This window comes from Narcine bancroftii, chromosome 3, assembly GCF_036971445.1.
Source record: "Narcine bancroftii isolate sNarBan1 chromosome 3, sNarBan1.hap1, whole genome shotgun sequence".
In the NCBI taxonomy this organism is placed as follows: domain Eukaryota; kingdom Metazoa; phylum Chordata; class Chondrichthyes; order Torpediniformes; family Narcinidae; genus Narcine; species Narcine bancroftii.
In genome coordinates, this window is record NC_091471.1 from 306,653,070 (window position 1) to 306,677,518 (window position 24,449).

At 40.4% G+C, this 24,449-nt stretch overlaps 1 protein-coding gene across 8 annotated transcripts in view; it reads right to left on the reverse strand.

Moving 5' to 3' along the window:
- Positions 1-4,845: 4,845 nt before the first annotated feature.
- The window catches only part of sh3gl1b (SH3-domain GRB2-like 1b), a 99,385-nt gene continuing 79,781 nt past the window's right edge, over positions 4,846-24,449 (reverse strand). For 6 of the 8 annotated variants that reach the window (XM_069928838.1, XM_069928839.1, XM_069928837.1 and 3 more), the window contains 4 exons: positions 18,265-18,392; positions 16,913-16,981; positions 9,122-9,172; positions 4,846-7,830 (listed from right to left, as the gene is read on the reverse strand). In XM_069928838.1, the coding sequence (XP_069784939.1) occupies positions 7,634-7,830; positions 9,122-9,172; positions 16,913-16,981; positions 18,265-18,392 (445 nt within the window). In that variant the 3' untranslated portion in view covers positions 4,846-7,633. Of the gene's footprint in view, positions 7,831-9,121; positions 9,173-16,861; positions 16,982-18,264; positions 18,393-24,449 lie in introns of those variants that run through there. The other 2 variants (XM_069928842.1, XM_069928843.1) reach the window with 2 other exon arrangements.

Here is a 24,449-nt window from a genome sequence, read left to right on the forward strand (position 1 = left end):
ACACAGTATTAATAAAAACAGGCTTAATTTATTTGCTTAGTTACCTTCTAGAATGCATATAGGGCGTGGAGTCAAGTGCTACTCCCCTTCTCTTCCTGTCGTTTGGTATAGGGAATCCATCTTCAGATGTCCTTTGGTACTGCAGCTGTGTGATCCGAAACTGTGTTCAGTTTTGAGGTCTTGACTCTCCCCTCCCACTTGCTTCCACTGTATAAATAAATAAACTGAAAAATGCAAAGCCAAATACTTTATATTGTCATCAGAACTTTTCTCTAGCTCGCAGTCGGCAACAATAAATCGGCCAGGGTCAGTATCCAGATCCATTGGTGGAAAGTTTGAGGGGTGAAATCTGGAATACGTGGAGGGGGTGCACTCTGATCAGATGCTGAAGGAAGTTCAAATTTATTATCAGATTACACACATGACATCACATACAACCCTGATATTTTTTCCCCCTGCAGGTAGAATCTCTAATTCCTTTCTAATGACAAATTCATGGAAAGAGAGATAGCTTGTGCGAGTTGTCACTGAGCAGAAAATCCCAATGCATTCTTCCCCATTCCAGCTACCAATTGAACTAATTTTCCAGTTAACTCTGAGAGAATAACCTCAGAGGTTCAACTCATATTTAGAATCAAATTTAGAATCTGTCTTCTGAATGGTAATTCAAATAGAATTTAAGGTAGTGTTGTAACTTATTAATGACTTTATATTTGTGGAGAAGTTAGTCGAGCCACTGCCTCGTACTTCCAATGGTCTGGGTTCATTCTTGGCCTTTGGCAAGTTTGCATATTCTCTCTCAAAAGCAAAAGATGGAATGCCACACCACTAAATTAAGCAAGTGGTAGAATTTTTGAGGGGATAGGGGTTGAGATTGACAAACCTAAGGGAAGAATAATACGGGATTAATGTAAATGAGTTCTTGCAGGTCAGCACTGACTCAGTGAGCCGAATGGCTTGTTGCTTAAATTGGTTCTAATGGAATGATGCCAACAAGAAACAAGTTACTGTATATACTCGTGTAATAGTCATCCAGTGTAATAGCCTACGCCCCTTGGTCCACAAATAATGTATTTTACTTTTGGCTCTGCCCCTCTGAGCTTCCAACATCCGAACCAGACTCTCTCCTAGGCCCCTGGCATCCACATCCGAATTCCCGATGTACCACCTCCCTCCCCTCGACCGTGAATCCTCACTCCGTTTGCCTGTCCATATAAGCTCCTGATGCCGCAGCCTTGGATCCTTGCCCCACCACTTGAGCTCCCAATGCCCTGACCGCAGATCCTCACTCCAGCTGCCTGCCCATCCGAGCTCACGACACCTCACCCAGACTCTCTCCTGGCCATCCGAGCTCCCGGCTGCCTGCCCACTGGAGCCTCCACTGCAGATCCTCACTCCAGCTGCCTGCCCTTCTGAGCTCCTGATGCCCTGGCCACAGATCATCATCCCGTCCACCCACTCAAATCCCTGATCTCAGATTCTCACGCTGACCTCCCGCCCACCGGAGATCCCAATGCCTTAAATAATGCAGGTACTTACTGCCCCCCCACCACCAAAATATTTGACCCAAAAAACTCGACTATTACACAAGTATATGGTACTTAAAGGGCAGCTTCATTCTGCAATAGGGGCCAGACCAATGGCAATTTTGTACCTTACTGGGAAGTCTTATTCAGAAATCCACACAAAGCTGGTGAAAATGTCACACAGGTCCAATATTGGACTTTTGAGGTTAAATGACTTATTGGCAAGGAGTAGCAGCTTTATTCTGCAACGGTACATGGTAGTATGGTTTGGAGCTTGATTAATGCTGACACTTAACACCTTAATAGATTATAAAGACTATCTACTGCCTCACTTTAGCTGCAGTTCATTCATTAATGTGCAGTGTCTTCAAATGAACAGCATACCTGTTTATGCATCTGCCATCACTTTGAGTATGTCTTAATGTCAAATGTACTGAATTGACAGTGAATCAAATGTAAAACTATTGTAAATATTTAAATCTTGTTTTATGTTGTGGAAAAGAATCCAGATGTAGACAATTTTCAAATTTAATTTTTTTAAGTTTTAGTTTTGATTAATAAAATGTATTTGAAAAACTATTTCTGTGTTGAGTTACATTATGCATGATACACATGGCTATAATTACAAATACTTCCCGAGCTCATACAGGACTAGAAAGAGATAAGGAGCTCCAGGCTTGAAAACAACACCATCTAGTACAAAACTATCAAGAGCAGTACTTAGTTTTTAAATCTTAAATTACTTTTCCTTTTGGATGGAAATCTGGCTTTAATCTAGTTTACTGTTAGTAATTTTCCCCCAGCTGTCTTTCCTCACTCCTGGAATGTACAAGGACTTGAACAGAGCTAAGCATTGCAGCCAACATGAAGTGAAAAACGTGATCCCATTTTCCCAAGAGCAGCTATTGTATATGTGGAAAATTTGAACTTCCACGTCACTGAACTAGACTTTTAAGGGTATTTAGTCAAGAGTGCTATCATTTAACAAATGAACAACCAAAGTTGAACAAAGAGAGCAGCTACTAGGATTGCAGACCTGAAATAAGGCATGTCTAAAACTACAAGTGTGGGTCAGCCAAGACTGAAACCCTTGTTAAAAGAACTTCTGTAATTAAAAAAAAGTCTCAAAACTGATCTTTTAAACACAGTGGGAAGTCAAATTATATTTTAAAAACCTATTGTTTTCATAGAAGGGATGTTAAAACCTCTGCTGAGGGTTTTTACTGATGCCATTTTCTGACCCATAACAGTCCACAAACACATTTTTCTCTCCAGCTTGGGAAGAGCTTTAATTAATAACATCTTTGCTGAGTCAACTGGCTTCAGGAACTGGTAACAAGGCCACAATAACATACTCTATAAAAAGTACGTGCAAGAAATGATTGAAAGACAGATGCGACAACATTGACTGAAGTTACAGTAATTCCATTACTAGTCGAAAGTGATTGAAAACTTTTCTCCAACCAGGGAAAATAATCTTTGACTAGTGGGAGTTACTGACAAGCTTATCACGAGTTGAAATTGGTAACGTTATGCAATCACTTGAATTTTTCCATGTGACTTGCAACGTAGCTGTGACCAGCCAACCATCCTCAAAGCACATGTAGGACTTTTGCCAATTCAAATATCAGCGATTTCCAAGCAATGGTGTGCTAATTTTGGCCTGGATTTATATTTTTAATGAAACAAAGATATTTAGAAAAGTAAAGCCTAGCTTTTTTTTTCTCATGTAAGGCAGAGTAAACTCCAGATCCTCAGTAGATTCAGGAAAGATTGGAAATTTGTGCCAAACTCAGAAATGGGGAATCTTCACCCCAAGATAATGTGAAATAGTTAAACACTGTGTCAAAGTCATTCACTTCCAGTGGTTGTAGGCGTAGCAAATTGCTGTCAAGTTACTAAAGTTTCTCAATGTTGTATCTCCTTGGGAACTTCATGGACATGAGTTATAAATTAACCTAATTCAATTTGCATTAATTGCTTTCTCCTTAGCAAAAATTGCATAGCGATGATCTGGAAGTCTGACTCCCCTCTTCTTTATCAATAGTTGGACTACAGAGATGCATAGCTGTATTCCTATGGGGAATACAGTACAATTTTAAAAACCAACATAGCACCTTTATATGGCAACCGGATCTGACGTACACAGGAGCACAACAGTACCCACACCCTGACAAAAATACCAACAGGTAGATTAAGAAAAGAAATGACATCGGGGGCGGCTCCACAGCTTCCCCGGATATTCATTGGAAGTGCCGATGCCACACCCAGCATTTTTTTCTTTTTAAAGGGGGTGGGGGGGGGGGACATCACATGTATATAGATTGTTGGGGGAATATCTTGAAGCAGTCTTTTTTTGATGGAAAACGGAAAATATAATTTAAAAAACCACAAGTTTTATGCCCTCAACTAATGAAACTGATATATCCAGAGATCTGTCCAAGAGTACTTGTTCAGCAGGGATCACAGGACAGGGGGAGTAAAAGGATTCTAAGTTTGATATGTGATGTCTGCATGGAGTTGAATTTGCATTGATCTGTCCATCTCCAATAGCAGAGGAAGACTATTTGGCACCTCAGAGAACGACCAATTTCCCATTCTGGCAGGGAACATCAACACTAAATAATGGTTATGGTGTTCCCATACTAGCTTCACTCAGTTCAATTGCAGCCAAAAGAATTTCAACCCTGACAGGTCTAATTAATAACAGTCACATTGGCTAGGAACAATGGGCCTGCTTAAGATAAAGCATGGGCTGTCGGGGGTCCTTAGGACAAAGAATACAAATTTCCACCTGGTCTGGAACCCTCCAATCTAAAATAGCTGTTCCAATTTATATTTTCTTTCATTCCGGTAAGATAGCTGTCGTATAGCTTTACATTACTTGTGTTTGTTTTGTATGGGATTTGTGTCGCATGACTAATATCTCAGCCTTTTTGGAGGCTGAACTTGCATTTCCTTTAAACTTTACCACATCATAAGGATATCTGTGTTTTGCAGAAGAAATACTTTTGAAATGCAGTCACTGTTTAAGAGATCATGACTTAAGTCAACTGAAACAAAATTTGGCAAACAGCAATGAGTTAATTACCACAAATGTTTGGTTGTGGGGAATTGCTAGTCGTAAAATTGGAGAAGTCGCCTTGTGAGCTTTAACTCAAACACTTGGTTTATTTTTTTGGGGGAGCTAGCATCTATAATAAAGCACCCTTCAGTACTCCAAAAGAAAGTCAACTAAAGTGTCCAAATTCTGGGTTGGGGCAGGTTGATCACAACTTAAAACATACTGCAATCAAAAGTTTTAATTCCTTTCATGGTAATTTACTGTCAGATACATAACCACTTTATCCACCTCAGAAACAACATTTTAGATTGATGTAAATCCAGCTCAGATATCATCTGCTTTCGTGTTTATTATTTACATAATTGAAACAAAACATTACATAGTTTATAATTGTACTAAACATTTCTACTTGGAGGATTAAACAGTAAAAAAGATACATATTTTGAGTTATAAGCCCATGGCTTTTATAATAATCATTATATCAAATTCATAAAGCATTAGTACAGGTATGGTCAAAATCTTCTAAATGTCACAATGAGTTGACAACACTATCCAAAAAAAATACTAGACAGTTACATGGTACATCATGATTAGTGTTAAGAAGATAGTGTCATTATGGGAGTGCAATAGTTATAATACCTCCCAGATACACGCTGTACCAGGTAATGATTCAACATTGTGGTGGTCAAAATAGAAATTCGTTATTGAAAGCTTGAATTAGCAAAAAGTCACAAACAGTAAAAATGCTAAAGGAAACAATTCAAGTCTCACTAAAGACAAAATTTCATTCCAGTTATTTGTCAAAAGGAAGTTGCAGGACAAGAATCAAGATTTGAATTTGTTCTTTTGCATAACCTTTTTCTGAATCAAAAGATAGAGCCAGTTAGATGTGGCAGCAACACATCAGGGGTTCAGGGCAGTTGAAAAGTGCAGTCTACACTTCCGTAAAAGAATGAATTGTGTCCCATTTACACCACAAATCTGGGACTATTCCAGATCTGTTACACTGACACCAAAAGGGTGGCATTCATAGCACCAGCTTTAGCAATGTGCAAACTGTACAAAAGTTGTTAATGTACTTGAGCCATTTTATTTGCAGGAACCCTCTAACCTCAACGAAAAGTTTTACAGGCCAGAAGTTTGGAGGCTACTTCAGAGATTGGAAAGAAAAAGGATGCTGAGAGTTTGGCCCACCTGCAAATTAATCAAAATACTGCTGGGCAACCTGCACCCAGGCAGTAAACTAGGAGGGCATTTCTACTTACCCGTGCTTCAGGTATACGGACGCAATAAAACTACTTCTGAAGGTAGATCCCAAATCTTCTTCACAGATGAAAATTCCTGTTCATTATATTACAGCTATTTACTTCTGCTGCTGGACAACCTCTCAAGAAAAAGCATGAAAAAGTTTCAAGATGGAAGGTTTAAGCCATTCCTCTTTTTTTTTATTGGTTTCAACACCTGTTCTCTATTGGTGCCTTCTTTTCAATATAAAAGGGGTTCACAGAAATACTTAAGCCTGTACTTGTAAACCAGTTGGTCTAATTGTTTATAGCTTTCAAGTAACTGCAACCCCATTACAATTTGGAAATCCCAGTGAACATCAAAATGAAATTATACAGACTCATCTTAATAATACTGAAAAATCCTCAACTAATCTAAAGAAAACGACTGGTAACTTTCAGATAGATGAAAGCATTATAAAGAAGATCCCCAATTTTCCATCCTTCCAAAGTGCAGAATTTTACTGATGTGGAATCCATGATAAATCAGGCACCCTCAGGTACTTCAACCAACAAGCTATTCTATACAATGAATGCCAATAGACTTCTGTTCTAGTGTGATACTATTTTGTCCCTCATCTCATCCAATATGGTGCAAGCACCGATTCCAATGGGACAGAGTTCAAGAGAAGGAATCTTTGCTAGTTTTCACCCTCTAATTTAGGGAAGCTGTTGAATGGTGTAGAATTGCAACATTTTCCTGCTAACTAGAGGTTTGTCTGTCACGAGCCAGCGGACAGGATTTCTTGTAAAAAGTCTAATGTAAATCAGAGAGAGACAAAAGTCCTTTTTTGATGCACATTTTACACTCAGAATCTTCCATAGTGGGTAAATCAATCTAAACGTGGACTAATAGGTTAGACAAGGAATACAATCAATGAAATTCAGACACTTAAGATATATTCCTTGATATCATTTCATCAATGTAACAACATGAATCACATTCCATTTCAAGCATCCTGTCACAAAGACTGGGTTCTATGAGGTTAAACACTGGCTATCCTCCATCCATCTAATCCAAGGCAGTACCACCCATTCTACCAATGTAACATTTGTCAATATCCCACTCCAGCCATCCTGTAGCTTGTCTGAATGAAACTGCCAATTTGGTGCTGTTAAAATTGGATTCAACTTGGCCAACTTCACTTCAAATAGGGCCTTATTGGTCTGCAGCCTGAGGAAGAGTTTCCTCCGATCTGTTTGTGCTAAACATATAGCTAAGGGCCACAGCTGAAGCCTATTGTCTAACCTGACCAATTATTTGATTATACCCCACCCCTCCCTCCCCTCCAAGTTAAAGCAGTAAAAAAAAATCACTTTTTAAAAATTAACATGCTGCTGATGGACCCAAGGTCACACAACCCCACGGGAGAAACTAAATTATTGGTAATTAGTGGAGTATTATCTCATCTGCTAGGGACAATAACACTGGCACAGCCATTTATGCTGAAAGGTAAATGCTAAATTTCAGCCCTTAAACCTTACCAATACTGGACAGGTTCAAGTAAAGGATCCAATGACCCCAATGCCGATCTCTCACAACCATATCGCCATACATGCAGACTAAATGGAGCCGCACCTTAAGTTAACACAGAAAAAAACATTCGTCAATTCAAAATAAAAAATGATGATGCTTTGCACGCAATGTAACACTGCACTGTGAGAACAACCCATGGAAGTGGACTAGTGTTTTAAATTATAAAGGAATGTTGACAGTATCCTTCTCTCCACATCGACATTCAGTGTCCAGTTCAGCACCTTTACTGAGGTAATGGGACCAGCACTTCCACATAGTTGACGGGGAAGAAGCCTGAATGGCCATGGAGCATTCCTTCATACCAGTTGTCATCGATCTGATTGGTCAAAGTGATTGTGTCGCCTTCCTTGAAGCCAAGTTCCCCATCATTCTCGGGCTCAAAATCATACAAGGCCTTGCAGCATGGCTGATCTAGGTGTGCTATACAACAAAAATAAAATGTACTTTATGATCCAAATAATGAACAAAAAAAAGTTTCCAGGATAGCACGATCCCTTTTAGTACTGCTCTCATAATTTAATTGGAAGCTCAGAGAATGGGCATTTAATGGTTATTTGATTTAAAATTAAAGTGATTGCGCAAAATCTTTTCAATCTTTCCAGGAGTCACTTGATAACAATCACAGGTGCAATGACTACTTTTCCCACGTTGGCACAAGAGTACAGAGGCCAATCTAAAGGCTCAGAAAAGCTGGAGGAACTCAGCTGACCTCACAGCGTCCATAGGAGTCAAAGATATGTAACCAAAGTTTCAGGCCTGAGCAGGTAGGAGTAAAAAGCAGGCAGGTGACTGAACTGAAAATCAGGGGAGAAGGATTACATGTCCTCAAACAGAACTTTACCGTTGGTTATTGAGTCAATACAAAGAGCTGTGGAAGATTCAGTTCTCAGATGGTTTGTGATGCTATTCAGTACTAAACATTCAAGGTTAGAATATGGTAGGTTACAGAAGATGAGCTTTGTATTAGAAAGCGATGCAACGAGCTGAGAGAGCTTCTGAAGCCAAGGAATGGAAGCAGGAAAGCAAGACACACTGGGGTACTGCCTGCATAAAGTTGGGCAACAAGGATTCAATCTACTAGTTAGTAAGTTCATCAATCAGTCTGGATGGGAGAAATTAAGAGATTCACTCAAGAGCAGCACTGATAAAACTGGTAATCAAATCACATACACCCAGCCAAGGTCAAAGATCAAGACTGAAAAGCAGATGGGAAAGGAGGAATAATTATGTTAAAGTGTGTGTTAAATAAATTGGCCATTCTGTTGAGACTGTCTGATATGATTCATGGGCCGTAGTTTTGCACAGGAAGAAAATAGAATGTGGGCTGGATTTCAGCCTTGGATAACATCCCAGAACACCAATTCTATATGGCTATACATTTCCACAACAAATTATTATTATTTATTCTATCAGTGCAATCTTTGAAGGGAAAGAACATTGTAGCTGATCTTCCACTGTGGAAAGTTCAGTCAGTGATATCCCTGATAAAGATCGGATGTTTACCAATACCAACCTCTAACTGGCAAGTGATGGGACAGCAGCTTTTCTTTAACTAGATTTTATGGACAATTATGTAACTGGTCATCTCAAAAACAAAATCTTTTCACTCTTGTTTTGATAACAGCTAAAGCACATGATACACCAGTATCATTAAATCATGGCATCTCCTGAGAAAGACAACCTGAAAAAAGGCATTAACCAGCCTACTCACAGGGGGATCCACCGGCTGATGTCCTATTAGGCTGGTCGGAACGGAAGGAGGCTGTTCATGGAAAAGTTCATACAAAACATTTTTTTTAATTCATTTCAATTCAAAAGTCTTTTCGACAATCAGCAATAATTACTATTGATATGGCAATAAAACCAGCAATAAATAATGTGGCCATTCATTCAGAATGACAGGACCTTTTTAGTGTGTTCTCTTTACACTGTTTGTTGTGTTAGATACTTTAAATTTAGAGCTATAGCACGGTAACAGGCCATTTCAGTCCACGAGTCTGTGTCACCCAATTTACACCCCATTAACCTGATATGTTTTGAACGATGGGATGAACTGGAGACCCCGGGGAAAATCCACGCAGACATGGGGAGAATGTACAAACTCCTTACAGACAGCACGCGATTTGAACCCTAATCCTGATCGCTGGCACCAACAGTGCCACCCTAACTGTACAACAAGGTTGAGCAATGGGCAAGAGTTATCTTTTCCTCATCAACTGCAATAAAAATGAGGGAAACCCGACTCCCACAATAAAAACTCAGAACTAAGAGCTGTTACAGTGAAGGATTTTAGATCCAATGTCCATATAATGTTCGACTGCACCAGATTTCTTTTTACCCTGAAGGGCAACAAAACCTTTCCTGCAAAACGCCCTCAGTTACCCAAGTATGTTGAAATTTGAAAAAACTTGCCGACAGTGATAAGTAGAAATAGGCCTTTGACTGGGCCAGTTACTCATTTTGATAAATTTCCCTGGTCTTTCTGCTGCCTATTTCATTTCCTCTGGGGTGAAGGGGGGAGGCGTGTGGGTGGATGCGTGGCATTCTTGTGTGAATCTTCTCAATTGTTCCTATGCATTATTCCAATAAATCCAGCAATGAATGAATTTAACTTTTCATCATGCAGGCCATACTTGGACCAAGGTCAGATACTGATGTATGCAACCCTTGCTGAGGGGGTCAGAGTTATTTGTGGAAATAAGTAAAAGCACAGCTCAACACATTATCGATGCTTCCATGCAACTTTTTTTAAAAGCTTAACTCACAGCTAAAGCATTATATAGATGATGCATCAACAATGAGCAGCAAACTATACATGAATGTTTAGCCTGGAGTTTGAGGAAAATTTATCATTCTTTATTTGGCTATCTATTTGCCTGACATGATGTACAATTGACAGAGAAGCATGTAAATTCAATCAAAGAAACAAACTGTAATTCTTTAATGCAAAAATTACAGTTCAGGTCAAAGAAAATAAAGATGAATTTCTTCAGCTTGTTTAGGATTGGTGCATGAACAGAATATGCATATTGAAAGCAATGCAATTTCCACTCATGATGCAAAATAAGTGCTTTTTTCCTTCTTGCTCAGGCAATTAATCACTGTGGTTTAATTTTTACCATACCTGTAGACTTCTGGTATCTTGCCACATGGTCATTTGACAAGGTACAACTCAATATAATGATAATTAATTTATTGCCGTATACCATACAGTGTGAAATGTACAGTAACCTCTGAAATCCAGAATTCAAGTAACTGGCAAAAAAGGAAAATAAATTTAAAAAAATTAAAATAATTAAGAAAAAATTATAGGTAAAAATTCACAAGTTTAAAATTGTAAAAGTAAATGTTCTCTGAAGTAACACATAAATCTTTGATGAAGATGGGAGCATATATTCAGCCGGCAGAGTGCCTTGGTTGTGCTTTGCTCATAGCCGCTATTTGGGTAAAATTGAGATAAACAGCAATGACGTCGCCCAGAATGAAGAGCTGGTTGATTCTGCTCGTTGTTGGGGTGAGTCTCTCAAAGTGCCTCTTTATCTCTGCTTAGTAAGAGTTACCCCAGTCAGAGACTTTATCTGTAAACTTGGGAGAGGGGGGGGATAATTATCTAAAATGTCTTTTGGGCAGCTCCATGGAGGGGGAGGAACCTGCAGATGCAGAAATGGTTAAATGTTCTCAAAGAATGTGACTGAAAATAAAGTGAAATTCTTTTTAAATATTCATGCAAATGAAGTTTGTTCAGTGCAAGTACAGTATAAAGAACACGGTTAGCTCAGCGGTTAATGCAACGCTGTTACAGAGCCAGAATTCAGGACTGGGGTTCGAATCCCGCACTGTCTGTAAGGAGTTTGAACGTTCTCCCTGTGTCTGCATGACTTTTCCCCAGGGGCTTTGGTTTCCTCCCACCCTTCAAAACGTACCGGGGGTTGGAAGTCAATTGGGTGTAACTGGGCAGCACAGGGTCGTGGGCCTGTGTCTAAATTTAAATTTATATTTATATTATTTTTGTCTTTTAAACTGTTTATTCTTAATTCAGGTGTATTAGTTAGGTATTGTTAAAGTAAGTCTCAAGAAACCAAAAAATACACTTAACTGGCATCTTACGTAGGTGCCGGATACCTGGGGTTTGATTGTAAACATACAAAATTCTTACTTGCAGGTGTCTAACAGGAACTTCATTAAAAAAAAATAGCATATATTAAATTTCAAAGAGGTAATAAAATAGAAATGCATAATAAATATTCACAGCTACCATAATGAAAGAAAAAAGTGGTGTTACAAAAGTGCAGACTGGTTCTTTTGTGGTGTTGGAATAATTTATATGAGTGCAGCAAGGGAGGTTTCAAGAGCCTGTTAGTCATTGGAAAGAAACTGTACTTGAACCTAGAGATGCTAGTCTTCTGACTTCTATACCTTCCTCCTGAAGGTAGCAGTGAGAAAAGCTTGAGACTAGGATGATGGGAGTCCTTTATGCCTTCCAGAAGTAGCGCATTGCTTAAATATATTCAGTGGATGGAAGGTTGAAGCCTGTGATAGACTTGGCTATACTTATAACCTAGATGCTCAAATTACCATAGGAGTACTTCAATCCTGAAGTTGTGCCCCGTTGACCCAGATTCTCCCAACATGGGAAACAACCTTTGTACATTTTCTCTGTCCTTGTCTTTCAACATTCTAAATGTTTCAATTAATTTTACATTTTTTAAAATTTTAAATTAATTGAAAAATTTCTAAATTTGACACACAGCACAGAAACAGGTAATTTCGGCCCATGCCGCCCAATTTACACCCCTGGTACATTTTGAACAGTGAGGGGGAGGAACTGGAGCCCCCAGATAAAACTCACATAGACACAGCGAGAACATACAAACTCCTTGCAGACAGCGTGAGATTTGAACCCCAGTCCCGATCGCTGGCACTAACCACGTCACCTTCCTTCTCCTAAATTCCAACAAGTACAGGCCAAGAACTCTCAAAAGTTCCTCATATCATAACACTAATTCCCAGAATCATCCTTGAGAACCTCCTCTAAACCCTCTTCCTTAAATGAGTAGTCCAAAACTGTTCATCAGTGCCTTATAAAGCCTCAACATCACATCTCTGCTCTTGTATTCTATTCCTCTTGAAATGAATATGAGCATTGCATTTGCCTTCTTCACTACTGACTCAACCTGTAAGTTCACCTTCAGACTATCCTATATCCCAGGTCCCTTTCAATCTGGGTACTTTCAGTTTTCTCCCCATTTAAAAAAGTCTATTCATTTACTTTTTCTGCCAAAGTGCATGATCGTACACTTACCGATATTGTATTTCATTTTCTACTTCTCTCCCCATTCTCCCTGGTTGTTTTTCCTTCTGCAGCCTACCTGTTTCCTCAACACTATCTGCTCCTTCACTACCTTCATATCATCTGCAAACTTGACCACAAAGCCATTCATTCTATAATGCAAATCATTAATATTCAACAAAAAGAAGCAGCCCCAACACTGATCCCTGAGAAAAACCACTAGCAACTGGCAACCAACCAGAATATGATCCCAGTATTTGGATTCTTTGCTTCCTGCCAATCAGCCAATGCTCTCCCATGTCGGTATGTTTCCTGTTATACCATGGGCTCTTATCTTGTTAAGTACAGGTAACATCTTTTTAAAGGCCTTCGGGAAAAACCAATTACACAACATCCACTGCATCTGCTTTATCTAGCCTGCTTGTCACTGTTTCAAAGAATTCCGGTTGGTTTGTCAAGCAAGATTTTCCCTCAAGGAAACCAAACTGACTTTGGCCTATCTTGCCTGTGCCTCCAACTACTCTGTAACCTCATCCTTGGACAATCAACTCCTACATCTTCCCAACCACTGATGACAGGCAAACTGGCCTATAATTTCCTTTCTGCTGGCTCTCCTTTACCCCACCCCCCCACTTCTTGAATAGTGGGATGACATTTGCAATTTTCCAGTCCTCCAGGACCATGCTAGAATCTATTGATTCCTGAAAGATCATTACCAATGCCTCCACAATCTCTACCACTACTTCTTTCAGAACCCGAGGGTTCAATCCATCTGGCCTGGGAGACGTATCCACCCTTAGACCATTCAGCTTTCTGAGCACCATCTCCCTTGAATGCACTCCCTTCCCTGATACCCTTTGACATCTGGCACACTGCTAACGTCTTCCACAGTGAAGACTGATGCAAAATACTCATTTAGTTCTCTGCCATCTCCTTGTCTCTCAGCATCATGTTCCTATTGTACTCTCACCTCTTTATTCTTTAAATACTTGAAGCCCTTTGTATCCTCTTTGATGTTATTTGCTAGCCTACTTTCATATTTCACCTCTTCCCTCCTTATGAGTTTTTTTTTTAATGACCTTCTGCAAGTTTTTAAAAACTAATTTTTGTTTCTTTTGTTTTTATGTTGGCTTTGACTTCTCTTGTCAGCCACAGTTGTGACACATTTCCATTTGAGTATTTCCTCTTTCTTGGTCTACATTTATCCTGCGCTTTCCTTGCAGAAATTCTATCCATTTCTGTTCGGCTGTCCCCTTCCAATCTACTTTGGCTAGTTCCTTCCAATACCAAAATATCTAACTTTATTTTCTCGTTACTGTACATTTCAAGGTACAAGTTGACCAGCATACAAGTCGACCCCCATTTTTCAGCCTAATTTTAAGGGTTTTTGGTATATTCGGCATACAAGTCAATCCTCATTTTTAGGGCTGTCCAGGCCTCCCAGGAACAACCCAAAAATTTTTTTAAAACACCCCAATCACAAGTAACAAAGCTGTAAATTAAGTTAAAAAAAAAAACACCTCGGCCTATTATGGAGCTGGAGTGGCGACATCGTGCTCCAGGCAGGAGCAGTGATGGCGACTTCAGGGTCCCAGGTAGGAGTGGTTATGGTGGTGCCCAGCAGTGGGAAGTGTCAGGGAGCGGCGGCGCCAACGGTGAAGAGGTGCTTCCAGCATTGACTTAAACGTCGAATTGATATCAATCTGGTTTTAATCGGTGAATTTAAGGTCTCAAAAGTAGATCCGGTGTGTAAGTTGACCCCCCTCCCCCCCCACACTTTGAGAATTAAAAAAAAACTCAATCTCACATTGAACTCAATCATACTGTGACCGCTGCCCCTCAATGGTTCCTTTACTCCAAGCTCTCTAATCACCTCTGATGCATTACACAAAACCCAATCCAGTACAGCTGATCCCCTAGTGGGCTCAACAACAGGCTGCTCTCAAAAGCTATTTTGGAGACATTCAACATATTCTCTCTGGAGACCCAGTCCCAACCCGGTTTTCCCAATCCACTTGTCTGTTAAAATCCCCCACGACTACCATAACATTGGCCCTTCTGAAATGCCTCTTCAATTTGCTGTTCTAATTCGTGGTCTGTCTCGAACAGCCAACAGCAGCTTTTTACCCTTGCCATTTTTTCACTCAACTCACGATGATTCTGATCCAAAGTCACCTTTATCCTAATGATTTAATGTCCTTCCTTACCAACAGAGCCACGTCACCCTCTCTGCTTACCTGCCTATGCTTTCGTTACACTGTGACAAAACGTTCCCAATTATCTCCATCCTTTAGCCACAACATCTTACCTGCCAATGTTAAATTACCCCTTTATTTCTTATGCTGTATGCATTTAAATACAAAACATTTAGCCCTTTTATTTGTTACTTTTGACTATGTGTCCCTGTTGCATGAAATTCATCCCAATGGCTGCAACTTTGCCCCATCTGCCTGTCCTTCCAGACATACCCCCTACTAGCTATCCCTACTTGTATGCCAACTGTCCCTTCCTCTGCCTCTTCACTTTGGTTCCCACCCCCTGCGAATCCAGTTTAAACCCCCTTCCCCCAACAGCATTAGCAAATCTCTCTGCCAGGATACTGGATCCCCTCAAGTTCAAGTGCAAACTTTCCCACTTCTACACGCGACCCCTTCCACAGAAAAGGTTCCACAAATCCCAGAACTTGAAACACTTGGTGCTCCCTGCACCAGCCACACATATTTTCTGTATTATCTTCCTGTTCTGACCTTTCCCTAGCTCGTGGCACCAGGAGTAATCCAGAAATTAGCTCCTTGGAGGTCCTGCTCTTCAGCCTCTTTTCCAACTCCTTAACTTACTTTGCAGAACATCTACCCCACTTCTGTCTATGTTATTCCTTCTTTTCTTTGGCTTGGCTTCGCGGACGAAGATTTATGGAGGGGGAATTAGTACCAATATATTCCACACCTCTGGCTGCTCATCCTCCCCCTTCACCCACTCAGATTCATCCTGGACCTACGCACCCAGAAGGTGACACAAGATCCTGAAGGATCATTTGTGGCTGCAGAATCTCCTATCTGTTCCCCAGACAATCAATTTCCCTATGACTATCACTATACCTGACTTCACCCTTCCTTTCTCAGGCTCAGAGTCAACCATGATGCTACTGGTCTGGTGGCTGCCTGGCCCAGATAGGTCATCCCCCTCAGCAGTATACTTGTTGCTATGGGGAATAACCACAGGGGTAACCTGCACTGCTTGCCTATTCCCTTTTGCCCTCCTGATGGTCACCCAGCTACCTTCCTCTTGCCTCCTCGGTGTGATTGCATCCCTGTAGCTCCTACCAATCACTTCTCAGTCCCGCCAAATGATCTGGAGTTCTTCCCACCCCAGCTCCAATTTCCTAACACTGTCTGTAGGAGCTGCAGTTGGGTGCACTTCTCTCAGATGGCCATTCATCACAAAAGCCCTTTTTTCCACTGGCATCCCAGTTAATTGACTGTGCAGTATCCCAGGATAAGAAGCCGTTTGTGCTGCTTCCACTGGACCACCTCTAACCAGGACACTGACTGCTTTTCTACTGAACACAAATCATCCCCAGAGATAGAAGAGTCTACCTTCAATCGGCACGCCAACATTAGATGACGCCGGGATATGAGTAGGGGTCAAGGCCGTCATTCCTGATGTGATTTGATGCCGGCACGTCGATTATTTTCTTTTTCCACTGGACCTGTCCTAGTTAATTCCCCGTTAATTCCTAGGGATACTGGTGGCTTCCCTGACTCTCCACATTCTGAAAGAGGAGCATGTCCCTGCCCTGGCTGCCATTCCCACTCTCTATTAAATAGCGAAGAGACCACTTGATTTTCAAAAGATTCTGATCCAGTGTTTCCCTACAAGCCAGATCTCTTCAGAGTAGGGGAGCTTATTAGTAGAAGGAATAAATGCAAAGGGGAAAAAGGTAAGTGAAAAGAAAAAATGAAAAAAATCTGACCTATAATTTTTGTAGAATATCAAAAACACGCAGATCCTGAATCACAAACCCATCTTTTTTTGCCCCTTTGATTCAATGTGTCAATTCTTTTATGATCAGGCTAATCGCAGGTAATAAACTGAAGTCCAATCTTGTTCTCGTGCAAAGTGGCTGCATTGTGTTAGTTCTGGCTTAAATCAGCAACTCACTGCAAGGGTCTGCCATGCTTGAAGTAATTTTTCAATCGCATTAAAAATGACCTTGTGTAAGAGATGTTGAGGTACAGTCATTCGTACAGCTTTCGGCCAGTTTGCCACAAGCAGAGGCTCCTGGGATTTTTGGGATACAGAATTTCATTTCAGTATGGACAAATTCCCAACACAAATATGCAGCTCATGCAGTTAAAGCTCAAAGGAATTACATAAAAGTCATCTATTGCTGAGTTCAAAGAGATTCTGCCCTTTGGGGAAAAAGTTGCCATACCTATAAACACAAGAAATTGTCTGCACAAGGGAGTGAAAGTTTGATTGACGCTAATGAGCTCAACAGATAGGAATTTATCATGGTCTTCAGTTAGCATGAACTAAAAACATTTTTTAAAAGCCATTTTCATATCATGGAAGAATGACCATAAAGTATGAAATTCTAGTTGAGACTGCAGGCGAGGAAGACTGGAGCAAAATAGGAGATTAGAAATACTGTTGTCAGTTCTTGATCTTGCCGTGGTTAATGCTCAAGGGCTCCACAACCTTAGTTAAAAATGGTAAATGGCAAGCAACTTCTGTTCTTCGTGGTAGAGTAACAATGAATGGATAATCTCTGAATGCCTTGTCAGAAATATTGCTACCAAACTGCTGGCCAGGTGACCAATTCATTCAAGAAACTTCAAATCAGTCTAATGCTTTGATGAGGGATCGACAGTCTTTCAGTTCTTGTTTCCTTACAAATTTCTCCCTTCCTCTCACGTGTCTATGCTCAGTCATGTTTATTCTCTCATACATTAAACAAGTGGCTATTTTTTATGTACATCTTGAGACAGACCAGCAAAGCTTTTATCTAATTTATTTGGGCATACCATAAAGGGCAGAATCTCTTGGTCAATTCTAAATACCACTGGATACATATCTTGAAATGCATGAAATTAAAAGGAAAACTCTCGGAGCTTTGTTTGCAGTTCTGGTTACCCAACTATAGAAAATGTATCATTCAGTTGGATACATTTGAATCATTTACCTTACAGTAAACATTTACCTAACCCTCACGTTGACGAGACAGGTAAGCTTGAATTATAAGGAGGCTTGAGAGACTGGGAATTTTCTCCCTGGAACGTAGGCGGCTGAGGGGAGAACCTTATAGTGGGTTATAAAATAATGAAGGGGATAGATTTAATGTGAAAAGGGAAAGATATAAAAGGGACTCAAAAGGCACCAGAGGATGGTGGGTGCATTGAATGAGCTGCTGAATGAGGTGGGTACAATGGTAATGGTTAAATTACATTTAGACAGGTACAAGGATGGAAAAGATTTAGAGAGATATCGGCCAAATGGGTCTAGCTTGTTTGCTGAGGAGATTCGGCCTTATCGATAATAGAACCATTAAAAAAAATTCTCACCTTGTGATTTTGTTGATCCACTAAAGGAGAACCCTCCATTAGAGTGGTCTGCATCTCCATATTCTGTGTAAGCGCTTCTTGGTTTAGGTTGGTATTCCCGTTTAGGGCGTCCTGATGCATCTCGTATCCTGCATGTGAAAATCAGTAGCATTAGACAAATTCCATAGTAATAAAATGATTAATACATTGCAATACATAAACTTATTGGAGTATATCAAAAGCTCCAATGTGATATAGAAAAGTTGGACAAATGCAATGATAGATGCAAATTTAATATGTAAAAGTATACCCCAATATGGTTCTAAAAAACAAAGGCATTATTACATGAATAGGGTGGATCAGAAAAAGGGAAAAGGCCAGATAGTCTAAACACCAGGCACTGAAAGCAAACATTCAGTTACAGCAAGCAAAAAGAAGCTATTGTCACATTGCTCATAATTGCAAAAAAGATTAGAGTACACAAGCAAGGATGTTTGCTGCGGTGTTGAGAGCTTTGGCGAAACCCCTTTTTGGAATGTAGGTGCAGTTTTTCATATTTTTCCATGATACAAGAAGCCATTCTGTCCATCGAGTCTATGCTAGGTCTCAGAGAAATCCCATCAATTTCATTTCACCGCAATCTATTCTTTTTCACATGCCAATCAAGTATCTCCCTTTTCTCATACTACCCATTTACATTAGGGGTAATTTATAGTGACCAATCAGCACATCCTCAGTAGGTGGGAGAAAACTGAAGTGACCAAGAGAAAACCCACATGGTTGCAGAGGGAAAACTTGAAACCTCCACACAGAAAGTATTGGAGGCTAGGATTGAACTCTGGTTGCCGGAGTTGAAAGATAACAGCAAAGAAGATCAACAAGGGACTTCATAGAAACCCATAAAATACTAATATGATTTATCAAATAAGTTGCAGTCAAGATATTCCAGATCTCTGGAGAGTCCAGAACCAAAGAACACAACCTCAGGAGACAGGGTTTACCATTGAGAACCATGATTAAGAAAAAAATCCTTCAACCCAAAGGTAGCGAAATTTTGGAATGTGATAAGTAGATATTTTCTTGATATTAAAGGGATAAAGAAATGTGGAGAGATGGTGAAATTAGGCTTCTGAGCGGATGATCAACCTGATCCTAGTCAGTGGCGGGAAAGACTCCTGCTATATTTTTCTTTCTGCATTTCTCTACCAGAACAACTTGCAGCATGGACAAAACCATGCCAGACTGCATTACCTTATACTTGTCATACTAAACAAGTCGTTTTGAGAGTATAAAGGGGACGACTGAAGTGAACAGCAATTCCCCAACATACATCCCGAGTTCCGTTTTGACCGACCGGTTAGATCTTGAAATGGATGCAAGTCGGATGCATGTAATCATGGCATGAAGTCCCCACACTGATCCCACTGCCCCACGCTCTCCCGATAGCCCGCTATCAGTCCTCATACTGATCCCAGTGACTCCTCCCGATAGCCCGCTATTAGTCCACGCTGCTGAAGATCCAGCTGCGCTGGATGGGTCACGTCTCCAGAATGGAGGACCATCGCCTTCCCAAGATCGTGTTATATGGCGAGCTCTCCACTGGCCACCGTGACAGAGGTGCACCAAAGAAAAGGTACAAGGACTGCCTAAAGAAATCTCTTGGCGCCTGCCACATTGACCACCGCCAGTGGGCTGATAACGCCTCAAACCGTGCATCTTGGCGCCTCACAGTTTGGCGGGCAGCAACCTCCTTTGAAGAAGACCGCAGAGCCCACCTCACTGACAAAAGGCAAAGGAGGAAAAACCCAACACCCAACCCCAACCAACCAATTTTCCCCTGCAACCGCTGCAATCGTGTCTGCCTGTCCCGCATCGGACTTGTCAGCCACAAACGAGCATGCAGCTGACGTGGACTTTTTACCCCCTCCATAAATCTTCGTCCGCGAAGCCAAGCCAAAGATAAGAAAGATAAGTCCCCACACTGATCCCACTGCCCCACGCTCCCCCGATAGCCCGCTATCAATCCCCACACTGATCCCAGTGACCGCCCTACACTCTCCCGACAGCCCGCTATCAGTCCCCACACTGATCCCAGTGATAGAGCATTTTATTTTCGGTCCTACGTACGGATGGTGTTAAGTCACAAAGATCATAAGTTGTGGAGAGGTTGTATTCTGAATTTTCATTACCCTATACATTTGCATAAGGAAAATCAGCAGGAAATAATCTGGCCCCTCAACTTTCTTAGTGAAAAGATCATACCCAATTAACCACTTGCTTGCTAAATATCTGTATTCCTCAAATTTTCAAAATTCTCTCAACCTTGAATATAGTTAACAACTGAAAAGGGAAATGTAAAGATTTACAACTCCCAGAGTAGAAATTAATGGTCATGGTCTAACATTGTCAGCTCCTTATCTCAAGGCCCCAAATCAGTTTCTCCACAAGTGGAGTGAATCATCCTTACACCTCGCACACTGTCAAACACCTTGGAATCTTCTGTTTCTATTATATCTCATTCTTCTCAACTCCAACAACAGACTTTTTCTATTCTTTTCTTCAGAGAACAACCATCTTGCCAATATTCTGGCATGGAGATCTGCGAGAGCTACTTGGGAATGGGGGGAGGAGAATGGTGTAGAGGTTTCTGGAGAGACAACGGTGGTTTTAACTAATCCGGCTATTGATTGGGACCCAAGAATAGTGAGACAGAAGAAAGTTGATGCAGACTAAAAAAATCTAAAGATAACAATTAATTCAAACAAGCAACAATTACTGACAAGAGCACAGGAATAAGTTTAAAGTGAAACACCCCAACATCTGTGGAAAGAATGAAAGGCTGGTGTCCTGAAATTGTTGAATTCAAGCTGAGTCCTGAGGACTGTAATATATTCTGACAGAAATATTACAGCTCTCAGGACTGATAAATTCAAACATTTCAGATAACCAGCCCTTTTCATTCTCTCCATGATGTGGCTGGATATTTCAGTTGAAATTTGTTCAAAGTGCCGGGGCATGGTCATCTTGAATTCTTGGGTTTGTCCCCTCTCTCAGACATTTCCTGTTCTTATCACTCTTCCCCCATTTAACACTTCACGTTTCAGCATCTATTCTTGTTTTTCTATTTGTTCTACCAGAACCTGAATTTTACCCATGATATACACCATCTCCATGCTCCCTCATCTGCCCAAATAAATTTAGGCCTTAATTTCACAAACAAGTTTGTATCATCATCCATCTTGGATAAATTACAAATGGTCTCTTCATCCAAGAACATAAGTAAATAAGGCCAAACCTGTAGTTTCTCCTCCATAACGCAACACTGTTGCAGCCCCAGTGGCTGGGACTGTGTTTCGAATCTCATGCTGTCTGTAAGGAGTGTGTACATTCTCTCTGGCGTTTGATTTGGTTTTCTCCCACCCTTCAAAATGTACCGGGGGTCATAGGCCAAATGGTTTTAATTGGGAGGCACAGGCTAAATTTAACATTTATAAAATTTAAATTAAAAGTACAAAATTATTGAAATAAAATTTGATAAAAGGTAGCCCGTAACAGATCCCAAAGCCTGTTTATTTATTTATTGTTATTTACTTGGATGAATCCTGAGCAGTATCGATTTCCAAATTTTCTCCATAATGGTATATGGATAGCAGATAAGACAATTATATACACTTCAAATATGGAGTAAAAATTTCCACAAAAAATTAGTGTTGGAAAAAGAATTGGGAAAATTACGCTAATCTAGTCTTTAAGCACATTTCACAGAAACCCCTAGGTGCTTTGGTACATTGGTGATCATCTTTACACTTGCATTTTACTTGTGTAAAAGTGCTAAGAATTGGGAAACAGTGAATAATTAAGTGGTTTCAGACAATGTTCAGGTTTATCTGTTGAACTTCTTGTTCTTCATATATAATGCCATGGGAATTTCAATTAAAGCTGGACAAGCACAGTTCCTCTTACCTTAAGGTGAACTCCTTAAATAATCACACACACACACTTTCCAGTGCCAATCGAGGGTGGGTTTAAACAAAGCATCTGGCACCTACTTCCTTGTGATCCAGAAATGAATCTACTCTACACTGAGACAGGTTAAAGCTCTTTAAATGGATACCATATTGTGTGTTGTTAATTACTATTTCTAACCTTTCCAATATAATCTTCTCGACAAGCAGCCAACAACACAAACACCTGTTGGAAATTAAAAGTTATTTTTGGAATAGATTTGGAGAGGCACCAAGGCATATCAGATCTGTTAATAGACAATGACTGCAATTACAATATTATGGTGATCTCTTCACAATATTATAATTAGGCTAATATGTGCTGCGACACCATACTCAGTGGGGTTTTCTCACTCATATTATGTAAAGTTTGTTGTGCTGATGTAGAAATGAAATGAATTTGCATGGAATAAATAGCCTGTATAGACTAAAAGATTAATATCAGTACTGATATGCAGAAGCTCATTTAAGCACCCAAACTAATTTTCTGCATCTTGGTCAGATCTTTCCATCAGTGAAATTTCCGCACTCAACCAATGTTTGATTATTGAAAGACAACAGATTAGATGCAGTTTTTTTTTGTTATTTCTTCCACTCCCTTTCTAAAGAAACTATAGAGTCTGAAATATGCCTCCACAGACCAATGAACTGGCTCTCCATTTCCCCAGCTCAATGCTCCAATTATTTTTCTACAGGTTCAGAACTTCTCTATTTCCTGCACATCTGCTTTGGCCCTCTCTCCCTTGAGAGGCGACATGGACAGGATTTCCCCTTGTCCTCACCTTTAACCCACCAGCTTCCACATTCTACATATTACCCTCCACAATTTCCACCACCTATAACATGATCCCACCACCAGTTACATCTTCCCCTCCTCTGCCCTCTCCACTTTCCACAGGGAACACTGCTGCTGGGACTCCCGAGTTCACTAATCGACCCCTCACTACCTACCCATTACCGCAGGAAATGCTCCACTTGTGGCCATACATTCTCCCTCATCACTATTCGCCCCAGTCATACCAAGTGGAGCAACATTTCAGTTATGAATCTGCAGGGGTCATCTACTGCATCCAATGCTCCTGATGTGGCCTTCTCTACATTGGAGAGTCTGCACGCAGACCTGGAGACCTTTACATTGAGCACCTTTGCTCTGTCCGCTGCAGTAACAGGGACCACCCAATGGCCAACCATTTTAATTCCACACACCATTCTTACTACAACATGACTATCCATGGCCTTGTGCAATGCCAAACTGAAGCTACTTGCAAATTGGAGGAACAACATCTAATATTCTGACTGGACACTCTCCAACCAGGAGCCATTATCACTGAATTTTTCAGCTTCCAGTCTCCCTTTCCCCTATCTCTCCGTCTCCTTTCCTCCAGCTTCCCACTCACTTACCTTCCCTCCTTTATCACATCTTAACTTTTTTCTCATACTCTCCCATCCATATCCACCCAAGACCTCTTATGTGTTAGCAGGTGTTCCTCCTACTTCTTCACTCCACGCCACCCCCTCACCTTTTTATTCAGGTGCATGCCTGTTTTTTTTTCTTGTTGCTTATACCTTGACAAAGGCCCGAAATGTTGGTTACCCTTTACTTCCTATAGATGCTCCATAATCTGCTGAGTTTCTCCAGCACCACAATTCCAGCATCTGCTTAATTAATTATAGACCAGCTAACCTGATATCAATAGCAGGGAAAATTCTGGAATCTGTTGTTAAGAAAATGGTACCAGGGCTTCTTAATAGGAAATGACAAGCGATGTAAGGAAAAGAATTTGAGGGTTATACCTAGTAAAAAGGGATATGGATTGTGCTAATGTGGTAACAGGAAACTGAAGACAGCTCCAAAAGTAGAGCCATAGAATTCAGTGACGGCTCCCAAATTTCAAAAACACAGTTAATTATGTTATCACATGCACACCCTGTTGTTAATAGGAAATTGGCTTGGTTGTTACAATCGTAACATTATTGAAAACAGAAACTTAGACCCATTGTTAACCAAGTTAAACCTTTATCTTGCCAATAACTAGATATTTAACTCCCATTCTGTAATGAAAACAATAAAACTAAGTTAATCAAGTTTCTGTAATTGTGTCATTGAGAGTATAAAACCTGTACCATAATCATGTACAAGAGATCAGTTTTAATCAAAGCACCCGTTGTTTCAAACATCAACTTCATGTGGCATTTCTGTTC